We start from the raw sequence: 13565 nt of genomic DNA on the forward strand, positions 1-13565 counted from the left end.
ACAAATGTGAATCTGTATTTATCAGCAAAATCTATTGTTAACGTTTATTTAAAGACAGATAAACTTAGATTAGCATTTGTAAACTATAGTTTACAACCGTTAAATATAGTTTTACGGATGAAAACTATAGTTAACGAATCGTTAACTATAGTTTACAGTTCGTAAACTATAGTTTACAGTCAATAAACCTAGTTTATCAACTGTGAAACTATGTTTCGCTCATTTTTGTGAATTTGGCGTGCCATACACTCAATATATGCACGTTTCCCCCACTCTCTACACACTGGTGTATACGTTTATTATATACATTGTGGTGCACAAAGTTTGGTTATTTGTTCACTTATTTTTCCACCTTTACTACATTCTTCGCGCATCTTCTTTAAAATTGGGCATGGACACAATTTTGATACAAAAAATTATTTAGATATTTAATCAATAATAGGACAGCATTTGATTCATGTAAAACATAGCAACAAACCTAATTTTCAAAAACTGACATTGATATATCTAAACTTTTAATTTTCAAAACAAGACACAAGCCCCGTATATGTTTACATGTTGTGTGACTCAATTATTAGCTTTTACAGTGAAGCGTTTCTGTTCTTTCTTATTTGTGCTTACTCCCTGGTAAATTTATTTATCATTAACATATATGTCAAAATGTTGAATGCTTTAGCAGGACTGCGACTGAATTCCTCAGAAATCAGAGGAAAACTGGTCAAAAAGGAAGAAAAACACCTCACCCTATACCTAGAAAAATTTTATTTTCTGTCACTTTAGATCAAACCCAGAGTGTTTTTTTGTTTGTTTTTTTTTTGAAAATTGAACCAATCAGAGGATTTCCTCTGAAAAGAGGAAAAAACTCACCCTTGTAATTGGACATACTGTTTAGAAATCATATGGTTGAAATTGCTACAAACAAGCATGGGTTGATAGATATTTTTGGCTTATTCTGGTTGCAAGTACAACTATTATCGATAAATTCTCAAAATATTTAGGAACTTGTAGATCTTCTATGATGTTCAAAAACTGTGGTATATTGCCCCTAGCTATATAAATCTATACAAAGTTTTTCCACTGTATTGGACAAAAATTAAGTTCACTACAGGGAATTTAATTACTTTACTTACATTACCGGTAAGAACAAACTCTCTAGAATCTACCCTATCCTCCTTGTGTATGATATATGCATTACAGCAATTCAATTGTATTAAAATACACATACCAGTAAAATTATGTATACAATTCATATAACAAATGTCCCACAGGCCTTAATTGTCACCTGGGTACCACACAAATGAAATTAAATGTAGAAGTACTGCTTGCAATAGGTACATGCATCAAGTGTGTCTTTCACCTGGCAACCAGGACCATCTTTTCTATCCAATAAGAAGTGAAGATCCTTAAATATCACATTTTCCTAGAGGTAAATATTCTCAGAAGCCATGTAATATTATATCATTTTTAAAGAACAAAACCAATTTGAAGACGTTTCTTATACATTTTTGATACACAAATGAAATTTAAATTTGACCAAAGTGAAAAAGTTCCAGAAACCCCCCCCCCCCTCCCCAATAATTCAAAATCTGCACCTGATGACCCCTATTCAGTCTCAAACCATCCTCAGAGACTATATGTTCAAATATTTTTATTATTATTATTTTTTTTTTTTAACATTTTTTTAACTTGTATTTTGTTTTATGTCCTGGCCATCTGAGAATTTCACTCAACTCAAGTAAGTTGACAAGTAGAGATATCTCACCATTAAATATTACTTCTCAATAAACGTGAATTCGTTGTAAGTGTCTTCGTTTTATGTGTGTTTTACTGAAGTGAAGTATATAAAGATAGCCTAATTTTGTCCTAATTCTTGCTGTTATTTATACTACATAAATAACAGAAGCATTCATAAGAAATCATTGTCAAGTAGGTAAGAAATTCAAAATAAATTTTAATTTTGGTAAGGAATAGGGGAAATTTGCTATGAATTATATCATGCATTTTCTGCCATTTTCAGTTTAATAACAAAAACTCACCATTATTTTAGGCTGTTTGAGTATATATACAAAATTATGTTGGTGGACTTATTTTGTTCATGTTTAAAGTACCTGTAAAGTTGACATTTTTATCTATTTTTGAAGAAAATGTGATACATCACAAAATTTGTGACATCATATGCGAAAATGAGAATCAGTTAGGGGGGGGGGGTCAGTTTTCATTTTCATCATGGAAATTACAGCTAAAACTGCCATTACAACCCACTATTATATGTGACTAACATCCGTCCACCCAGACTACACCCTATCTATTGTACTGTAAACAACCACATGTCTGATGTGGCTAACGACCGGGATTTTTACAGCTATTTTATGTGATTTCATTTGATTTTACATTTATTTAATGACTGTATACTTTCGATTTTAGTTGAGATTTCTTCTCTGAGAGTTATCAATCATAACACAGAAATGGTTATTGCAAGAGTATAGTTCTTTTAAAACAATTATCGATATAAGTGTGTAAAGAACATGTGCGACCTTTCTTTTTCTTTTTATAGCAGTTAGTGTCAGATAACAGTTGTTTTGATAGTATCAAAGCTTACTGATTTAAATTTGATGTTTTGATAAAATCACTTTGATTTGTGTTCAATTTTAACAATGGGTATGTGATTTATTTAATAATGTCTTCTAAATTGAAGAACACATTTCATGCATTATTGTACATTGAAGAGAAACAATCCTCCATTACTGTCTTTTTTACCTGATGAAAAGAATTTTAGCCTTTTAGTTACAAGTATTAATACAAATGCACTTTTAAGGCCATACGTGACATTTCTGACATTTTCACTAAAATTATTTTTTATCTCAATATGAAAAGTTCTTGCATGATTTCCAAAATAGGTTAAAATTTTTATATTGTAGTGATATTACCATATTTTGTATATCAGCCTCTGTAGCTCAGTGGTTAGATTACCTAACTAGTCATGCAAGGGTCCCTGGTTCGATACCATGTTCTTCCATATATTTTTCTTCTCTTCTTTGCAACAGCAAATGTATGTTTATACAACTTACTGTAATACATAAGAGCTGACTTATAAATTTTACCTGCAACAAATAGGAACTATCAAAATATGCTAACTCTAAAACAGACATATTAATATACCCCAAGATTTTTTGTAGAAACGAAATAGAATACGAATGAATTGTACATGAAATGTCATGAAAAATTATGTATGAGGGATATCCTAAAATTCCGTGGATTGGGCTTATAACTTATAAAGCGTCGATTTGATTTTATAAAAACTGCTATATATTACCAATTATACCATTGTTGACCAATACCCAAAATTTCAACTTGTACTTCATCTAGCCATTTTGAGAAAATTAATTGTTTTACAATAAGGTTGTGCTCGGTGGCACAAAATTTTCTCGCAGTGTGTTACATGTAAGTTTATCCTTCGAACTTGAAATCCTTCTTTCTTTTTCTTCATTCTTTAAAAGCTGAGGTACCCAATGTATACATATCTTTTGCATTCCTAAATTATCTGATATAATGCGATGAACAAACGATTTACCGATTCCCAGAATTTCCTCCATCTCTCGTACGGTCAGACCTCCTGAATAGTGTCATCCAGTAATTTTACCATTTTTTCATCGATTTCCTTTGTCCGGCCTCTCTTTCCTGGCATACTGTCTTCATACCCTTCAGAAAAGGATTTGTGCCATTTGAACACCAGGGAATGAGAAACATTTCTGTGTGATTCTGTCAATTTTCACTTCTTGTGAGTCTTTGTTGGAGTCAATCCGAGTTCTGTGCAAAATTTTTTGACTTTTCGGTGCACCATGTTTGATGCTGACATCACCATTTCGCTGAACATTTGCACAACCTAACTGTTGCACAATATCTCATAATTCATTTAGATTTACGTCATAATGATAAAATTTTCTGGGTATATAGATGAATATCTAAACAAAACTCCTCTATAATAATAAACTCTCAGAAATGAAATGAACACTGTTTTTCCGCGATTGTAATTCCGTTTCAATTATTTTGATTTGTTATTTTTTTACGTTGTGCCACTTTATGCTTAAAACTTTTTACATCTTTTTATTGAAAATTGTTTGTCTTTCATGTTGTAAAAGTTTTATTTCTCAGTGATGTTAGATAGCTGAGAAACGCCACTTGTCCACAGAATTTTGGGACAACCCTCGTATAATTTATCAATGTCGCATATGTCTTTAAATGAACTGTTTTTAACTTACCTGAGCTAAAAGCTCAAGGGAGTTTTCTGATCAACTGTTGTATGTCCATCCATGTGTCTATAAACTTTTCACATTTTCATCGTCTTCTCCAGAACCACTCAGCCAATGTGATCCAAACTTGTTACAAAGTATCTTTGGGTAAAGGGCTTTCAACTTTGTTTATCTAGAATCCATGCCCCTTGCAAGGGAAGATAATTAGCAATTTGTTAAAATAGGATGGGGGTCAGAAAGGACATAACTTATGTGAAAGCTTCCTTAATGCAGTCGAAATTGTTCGCATCATAGCCCAGGCCTGGAGGTACAATAGGGAATTAAAGTTTTGAATGGGTAAGATCAATCTTTTGATCGTCTTCTCAAGAACAGGAGAGCCTTGATACATCATATTAATATGCAAGCATCCACAGGCAATGCAGATTCAAATTTGGCCACAATCAGGGAACAAAGTGTTACATATTTGTATGTTAGAATATATAGGGGGAAAAATTCTCATTTACAGCAATGCCATGAGTATTCAATTGCTCAACTAAGTTATAACCTCAATTGAGCTTTTATGATCAGCGTCTGTCTGTCCGTCTGTCTTTCTATCCATCCATATCTAAACTTGACATGTTTTTGATTTCTTTCCCAGAACTGGTGGTCCAATTTCCACCAAATCTGCTATAAAAATATCCTTGGGTAAAGGGGACTTAAAAGTCTAAAAATGAAGGAGCATACCCCTTTTCAAAGGGGAGATAATCAAGAAATAGTGAAATTATGGTGGCATCTTTTAAACATTTTCTCAAAAACCCCTGGGCCAAAAAAGACAAAACTTGTGTGAAAGCTTTATTAAAGAATGCAGATTCAAAATTGTTCAAATCATTCCCTGGGGGTTAGGGTGGGGCCACAATAAAAAATCAGTTTTACATAGAGATATATAGGAAAAAATCTAAAAATATTCTCAAGAACAACAGAGCACTGATAAGTTATATTCATATGCAAGCATCCTCAGGTAGTGCAGATTCAAGTTTCTTCAAATCATGACTGCAATGGATAGGATGGGGCCTACATTATGGGATCAAAGTTTTATGTTGGAATGGTTAGAGTAAAACAATCTTGAGTCATATTAACAAGCATCCTCAGGTAGTGAAGAGTCAAGTCTGTTCAATTTGTGGCTCTCAGTGGTTGGGTCAGGCCACAATAGGAGAGTGTCGCGAATTACTTTTAGAACATTGACAATATACTTATTATATGTATTGTGTTAATTAACTATGCACTCTCTGTGGCCGGAGAATGTCGCGAAATATATTGCTGTATAAGTGTGTATGACATCATAATGACTATGACGTACTATGACGTTTCATGTTAAGTAAACGGTTTTAGATAAATAAGTAACGATGAAATGACAAGACGTGTTGTTTTCACTAGCTTAGATAATACGAAACAGTTTTACATGGGAATATATAATAAAAAGTCTTATGAACACCTAAGCCGTGGTTAGTCATGTTAATAGGCAGGCATCCACAGAAGGTGCAGATTCAATTTGTTGTAATCAATGCCCCCAAGGGTGAGGCCAAAATAGGGGTTACATTGGAAGTTTTCAATACAATATATAGGGAAAATACTTAGAAATCTCCTCAAGAGTAGCAAGGTTGTGATTAGTAATATACAATGTAATTACGCGTGTGAGTGTGTTAGAATAGGGCTTCAATGGGGGATCAAAGTTTTACACAAAATAAATTAAAAAAAATATTATTCTCAAGAGCAGCAGGACTAGGATTAATTATATCAATATGCAAGCATCCTTGGGTAGTGCAGATTCAGGTTTCTTCAATCAATAGCCTAGGGGTAGGTTTGAACCACAGTACAGATTCAAAGTTTTTGTAAGGTAGGGGAGGCTAGAATTGAGTGTAAAATTTTACATGATATAAATACATGTATAGGGCATCCCGATGTTGTGTGGATTCAAGTTGGGTTAAGTCATGACCCCGTTTGGCTTAAATGGGGTCATAATATGGGTTCAAAATATTTCATAGGAATAAAGAAGGTATTTTTTTTTTAATCTTCTTTTGAAGAAGACCAAGTTGACTCTATGTTAGTGCTGTGACCCATGGGCCTCTTGTTATGTTTTAGCATGCATTTTATAAGCAAGATTCTTAAAAAGAAATGTGAATTTTGATAAATAATAAATTATAACACAACATGCTGTATTTTAGATTTTGAATTATCAAAATAATACAATTATTTGCCGATTAGAATAAATGTGTACCTTCACTTTGGAAAATAAGCAACCTGTATTAAATGACCACCTGTCATATGTAACTTTTTGCCCCTTCTCCTTTTGAAGGTTTCTTAATACAGGACTGACTGTACTGAATTTCAGAGAGTAAAAATTCAGATGTGGGGGGGGGTGGGGGGTGGGGTTATGGCTGTTGTTACACCTGGTCCATTAACACAGTGGATCACACACATCTTTGGAAGATCTTGTATATAAAGTATTTGGCATTTATTCATATCTCTTAGAATTTTTTATAATTTTTAAAATGAAAGAAAACAATTTTCATTTCTCTAATCAGGATAAAGTGTTCTTGGAACTGACAGCCCTAGATGATGACTTGCCAGAACATGATGAGATATTTACCGTCCGTCTTCTGGCCCCAGATAACTCAGCCAAGCTTGGTACACTGGCTGAGAAAAATGTCATCATTGTGACCAATGACTCTCCCACCGGACTCATGCAGATCAGTGTTAGACATACTACGTACGTATTTTGTGTACCACCTGAAAATGTTCGTAAATGTCTATCATTTTCATTCACACTGAGCAACCAACACGGCTGCCACATTTGAAACACTGTATTCAGGTTGCCCTATACACAATGAAGAACAATTTCCGTCAAATTTAATTTTGCCCAAAAGTTGTGTCTTGCTACTTTAAAGTAATGAAGGAATTCATCTTCATTTAGTTTTTTTTTTTTAATTTCCCATCAAGGATAAGGACAAAAAGGAACCAAAATAAACAGGGACAAAATTTACTCCATACACAGTATTATGAATGTGTATTACAGAAAATGATCATCACAATACACTATACTATTTTATTAAAAAATATTGTAATGCAACCTCATAAGAAAAATACAGAAGCTTACAGTTCCAGCATACAGTGTATTGAATTTAATAAGAGCCTTAGAATTGATCTATCCTTGCAGACTTTTTCATTTCACAGTTACAGCATTTAAACCAGGCAATCTGTGCGCAATGCAATTCCTTTTATCTGTGAAAAGTATTGCAAAACATTTATATCTAATTTTAGTTAGGGGCGAGATCAAAAGATTGATGTCGGATAAAAATCTAAATTCAAATAGTTAGGGGGACGGGGGATAAAAACTCCCATAAGTTTCTGTCATCCGACATCGATTACACTTCAGTGAAAAAAGATAAGTGACTGTTAAAAACCACAGAGTCCTACATTTTAATGAACATTTATTACTTTGAATGCACACTTTCATTTGTGAATAAACAGTAGAAAAACGTAAACAGAGTGTCATTTATACTTGTATGTTTTACTTGTTAATTGATTAGTTTCAACATTCATCATATTTAGTTTAATTAAAGGGGGGGGGGGGGGTCTTGGTGAAAACTATGTGAATTTAGTTACTGGTGTATGATTTTAACCACCTCTACATTATGATACTCTGATTTTTTGTTACATGCATGAAATTGACACCCTCGACAATCCCTTATGCAATTTACATTTCGCAGGAAGTGGGACACAATGAAATGGACATCATCCCAACAGTATTTAGCTATATTACAATGACTCTAATCTTGTAGAAATGATACAATTTATGTGGAGGAGAACATTGGGCAGATTTTCTTTGACGTTACAAGATCCCAGGGTTCTGATGGCACAGTTACAGTAGATCTGGCTACCCGGCCAGACACAGCAGTTGTCAACACTGACCTCAAACAGGTGACCCTGTCACCACTGGAAACAGTCATTACATCACAGGTCACAGGGTGGCACAGTTTCTATAGCAATGACACATTATACCTGGTGATGTTAACTTCTTATCGGGTTGGTGAACTGACTACTGGGATTGGAAGTGCAGGAAATGACTCGGCTTTCAGCGTAGAGCGCTTCTTGTACTCAACTCTGTTTAAGTGGCAGGGACAGTTGGTTCCAGTACAAGTGAGTCTGTTATTAGAAGTATTCATTCCGTCATCACCTGCGAATATCTAATAAATGACTGATTTTTAGCACTTTGTCATAGATCTTCATTATTAACAATATTTGAGGGGGGTGTTGTGTTACTGTGTTCATGATATAAAAATGATTTGTATTTTTACTATTTTTGCCATCCTAATCATTCTCATTAACAGACAATAGAAACAGATGTTGCTGTAGCTGCCACTGCCTTTTCCATTGGTTTATCCACGTATCTTGTGATTGGTAACTTTGGCAATGTCCGGAGATATGAAACTAAATCAAGGCTGTACAGAGTGAACCAAGATTCTTCTCTCCTAGTGGTAAATAGCAATATATGTAGATCATTTATTTTCAAAGAAGAAATCTATATAAAAAGCAGGCATTGGACATTGGACAACATGTACAGTATTTGGGCACATGATCCTGGGATTGCTTGCTTTTCCAGAGACATCCTCCTGTAGATTACTTGTTGGCTATTTTTGTGTAGAGATGGTGGGAAATGCCATTTTATCCATTGCAGTCCCAACTAGACCCAACCTAACAGAAAGGAGATGCACGGCAGACTTTGGGTCTGGTTTCTATGTCTGCTTTCTGTCTTCTAGAGCAGACTCTGGGTGTGGTTTCTATGTCAGCTCTGTATCTGCTAGAACAGACTTTGGGTCTGGTTTCTATGTCAGCTCTGTATCTGCTAGAGCAGATTTTGGGTCTGGTTTCTATGTCAGCTCTGTATCTGCTAGAGCAGACTTTGGGTCTGGTTTGTATGTCAGCTCTGTATCTGCTAGAGCAGATTTTGGGTCTGGTTTGTATGTCAGCTCTGTATCTGCTAGAGCAGATTTTGGGTCTGGTTTCTATGTCAGCTTTCTGTCTGCTAGAGCAGACTTTGGGTGTGGTTTCTATGTCAGCTTTCTGTCTGCTAGAGCAGATTTTGGGTCTGGTTTGTATGTCAGCTCTGTATCTGCTAGAGCAGATTTTGGGTCTGGTTTGTATGTCAGCTCTATCTGCTAGAGCAGACTTTGGGTCTGGTTTGTATGTCAGCTTTCTGTCTGCTAGAGCAGACTTTGGGTCTGGTTTGTATGTCAGCTCTGTATCTGCTAGAGCAGACTTTGGGTCTGGTTTCTATGTCGGCTCTGTATCTGCTAAAGCAGATGCAGCAGACCTACTCCTTTGTAAAATGAGAAACAAAACCTTCTCAACCATTGAAAGGACTATTATAATAATATAATAAGGACTCTATTTACTCATCAAAATTGACATTAATGCTCTAGTTTCAAAAGTTAAGTTTATTTTGTGCAAGAATCTCGATAGTTTGATAAAAATTATCGACATAAAACCAGAATCATGACATCATAATTGATGGTTTATTGCCATTTTTGATATTTTGACATAAAATGACCATTTTTCACACAGATTTTCTTCAAGGAAACATCAAGCACAGACTTGAACAAACTTCATATTCATATCTCTAGTGACCATATCTGATGGGAAAAAATTGTTCAAAGTTGCAACAACAATTAGCATTTTATCTAAATTTTAGAATTTAATTTTTCTTTAAAGGTTTTAGGGGGGCCTAGAAAGGGTTTTATCATACAGATTCTTTATATGGTTTGCACCGAGAAAGTGGTCTCAAATTGCATGGAGTGCTTTTAAAGTTAATGCATTTTTTTTCCCTCTATGAAACCAAAAAAGTAACCGCAGATTGTATTTGTACCTTATAAACATGTATACTGTCAATATTTTTGAAGAGGCAAGGAGATTAATTCTAGTGTATGAATTTCACTAAGGATAGGCAAGAAATTAATATATCGACATGTTAGAAAACACCACGTCATAATAGTTTTACAAAATAGGTGAACATATTTGTATGCTACATATTCCAATGTTCATCTCATCATGGCCTCTCCTTGTCGCTAATAAAGCATGGATGTTATCATATTAGTTTTGTTACTTCAGGATGAGTAAAGTTCTAAAGATGTTACTTTCCTGTTTTCACTATTTCTTACTTATCTCCATGTGGATGGAGTCATTGTCCTTCATTTAACCTTAAATTTGCTAAACTCATGGTAAAATTAAGTGCTGAACTTTGAAACTTGTCACTTAGCAATATGTGCTAATCACTTGCTGATAAACTCTATTAACAGCTTCAAATCATGCACCTCTTACACAGGCCTCACGTGAATTTTGCGTGAATCTTTTGTAAGAATTAACATTTGATGCTCTTTTCATGTTCAAATTTTCATGTGAATTTCACTTGAAATTCATGTGAGGTGCATTTGCCTGTGTATAGCATGATTTCTTGTATTTCAGATGCTTCACAAAAGTTTCTCTGTGTACGAAAATACAGGACATTGATAATATGATAGGTGGCTGAATAGAAATTGCATAAAGACATAAAAAAATTCTAACACTCAGATACCCTCTGCAGAGAAACAGTGTGAAGTTATTCTGTCAAGGTTTTCCTCATCAATATAAAAACAGAGCTAGAGATTAAATAACTCAGTCTTGGAAATATCTCTGAAATTTCTGAAAAAGAAGAGACATCATGAATGTTAGACAGTTATTTTCACCTTTCAACACTTGGAGACAGTTTTGCCCCATTTTAAATTTGCCCAGACATAGTTGTGTTAAAAGATCTCGAGATATGAGAGAAACTGTGAGTTTCGCCCACTCTAAAATTTGCCCAGTGACATCGAGGGCAAAAGGGACGAAAATAAAATGGGGGTGAATATTTCCCTGCATACAATATCATTACAATTGTAAAGATATCAAAGGCAAAAACATTGGAAATGTAAATATTTTGGAAATAAATTTTATTTTTGAATACACATAAGGGTTTGAACTGTGACACTTCACACCGGCATGTTTTATGAAGTAGAGTAAGTAGCATGCTGGCATGAAGCATTGCAGTTCATATTCTCATGTTTTTATACCCCCTGCAACAAGTTGTGGGGGGGGGGGGGGTATACTGGAATCGGGTTGTCCGTCTGTCTGTCCGTCCGTCTGTAGACGCAATGGTTTCCGGGCTCTAAAGCATTGTCCTTTCCACCTACCGTCACCATATTCTATATATGGACTACCCATGGGATGAAGATGTTCCCTATCGATTTTGGGGTCAAAAGGTCAAAGGTCAAGCGCACTGGACATCGAAGTAGCAATATGGTTCCGGGCTCTAAAGCGTTATCCTTTCCACCTACAGTCACCATATCATACATATGGACTACCCATGGGATGAAGATGTTCCCTATCGATTTTGGGGTCAAAGGTCAAGTGCACTGGACATCGAAGTAGCAATATGGTTTCCGGGCTCTAAAGCGTTATCCTTTCCACCTACAGTCACCATATCATACATATGGACTACCCATGGGATGAAGATGTTCCCTATGGATTTTGGGGTCAAAAGGTCAAAGGTCATGTGCACTGGACATCGAAGTAGCAATATGGTTTCCATTTAAATTCTTTAACGAGCTTTTTCATCGCATGGAACACCCTTTGGGAGATTGGTGTAAGCGGGGGGTATTCTTGTGAGCATTGCTCACAGTACCTCTTGTTTTGTTCACAGTACCTCTTGTTTCAACAATGAATTTATTTCTTTACATTTTCATTCTACTTTATTTCTATTGCAATTCCCAGGCATTAAATTAGAGGTACTATATTTATCAAGATTCATACACGCTTTGTGTACAACTTCATCACATTCATTTAAACAATAAAATGCTTTCTTTGTTGTTTCATGGGGTGATGAAGGTAGCTAGCATTGCAGAAAAAATTCCTAACGCGCTTATGCAGGTTATGTAAAAAAAAAATCTGCAGTGATTGCTACCTTCATCGCCCAATTGTACAACAAAGAAAGACATTTTATTGTTTATATTTATATTTTTATATATTGTTTTAAAATTCAAACTAGATTAAAGTACTAAAATATCATGTGATTGACCCATTCGTTACGTTAAACGAAACAGCCAATGCACCCTTTGACCTTGATGATGCTCCATATTTCATAATAATTACACAGACAGGTGGTACTAAAAAATCGAATCAAACCAGTTTGCAAGAAACATGTATACATTCATTATCACAGATGAAAACAATGCCAATTTCAATGGAAATAAAAGAGAAAAGATTCAGTGAATGTAAGTGAAGATATTTTAAAGCAAAAACATTGGTAATGTACTATAGATATTCCCTTTTAAATATTCATGGTCATGGTATACCTGAATATATTATAACTCTCTATATTTCGAATCCTTCTTTAGCATTCTGCTCCTTATCATTGTGTCATACACTCACCATATTACACATGATCATTTAGATAGGCCAATCTATTTTTAACACTGATAATGAATATTTATCACCCTCATCCCCATTTAATTTTTAATCCCTCCCAACACTGTACCCTAATAATTAAGATAGAAAACCACCAACAGAGACCAAACAAGATATATACAAATAAATGATTTATAATTTTGCTGCAATATCAATAGCTTATTGATTGTTAAACCGACAAATACTTTTCTTTATGATCCTGGTGTATAATTTGGATAATATATACATCTCGTTCAATGTATTCACAGAAAACTACAGATTGTATGTGAGTCATCGATTGGAGGAGTAGAAAAACAACAATTATGGAATTCGTTAAAAGTGACAAGAAAAACAGGTTTCACATAAACATGTTTTTCATCATTGTTGTTTATTACATCATCTACTCCTCCAACCGATGACACACATACATTTTGTATCGTCGACTGACCAGTTTCAGTGAGCTTAGTGATAAACCGTGATTTTCTCATTAATCACTTGGATTAAATAAATAAATAATACACCTACCTTTAAAGTAATTAAATTCCTTTACTTTCATCCAAAATTCCAACTCCATTGGTACATTAATTGAATATATTTTCGTAACAAAAGACATGACACTTTGTGCTCCTAAAACGGTGACGTCACCCATTTTGGTGACCATTGTTAATATAGGTTTACCAAAATTTTGTAACTTAAAACGTACATACAGGAGGAATGTGCAACTAAACGTCCATGAATAAAATAACATGGTGTAGAATTCTAGACTTTTGGTAAACTTTATATTAATTTGAAGGTTTACTTGAAAAAGTAATAAGTAAATGG

The 13565-nt window shown here is 34.5% G+C and overlaps 1 protein-coding gene across 1 annotated transcript in view; it reads left to right on the forward strand.

Moving 5' to 3' along the window:
- LOC125652025 (adhesion G-protein coupled receptor V1-like) overlaps nucleotides 1-13565 on the forward strand; it is a 152909-nt gene that overhangs the window by 62412 nt on the left and 76932 nt on the right. Inside the window, exons 52-54 of the mRNA XM_056165905.1 lie at nucleotides 6812-6996; nucleotides 8069-8426; nucleotides 8618-8764. Of these exons, the coding sequence (XP_056021880.1) occupies nucleotides 6812-6996; nucleotides 8069-8426; nucleotides 8618-8764 (690 nt within the window). The remainder of the gene's footprint in view (nucleotides 1-6811; nucleotides 6997-8068; nucleotides 8427-8617; nucleotides 8765-13565) is intronic.

The sequence above is a fragment of the Ostrea edulis genome, chromosome 5 (genome assembly GCF_947568905.1).
Source record: "Ostrea edulis chromosome 5, xbOstEdul1.1, whole genome shotgun sequence".
In the NCBI taxonomy this organism is placed as follows: domain Eukaryota; kingdom Metazoa; phylum Mollusca; class Bivalvia; order Ostreida; family Ostreidae; genus Ostrea; species Ostrea edulis.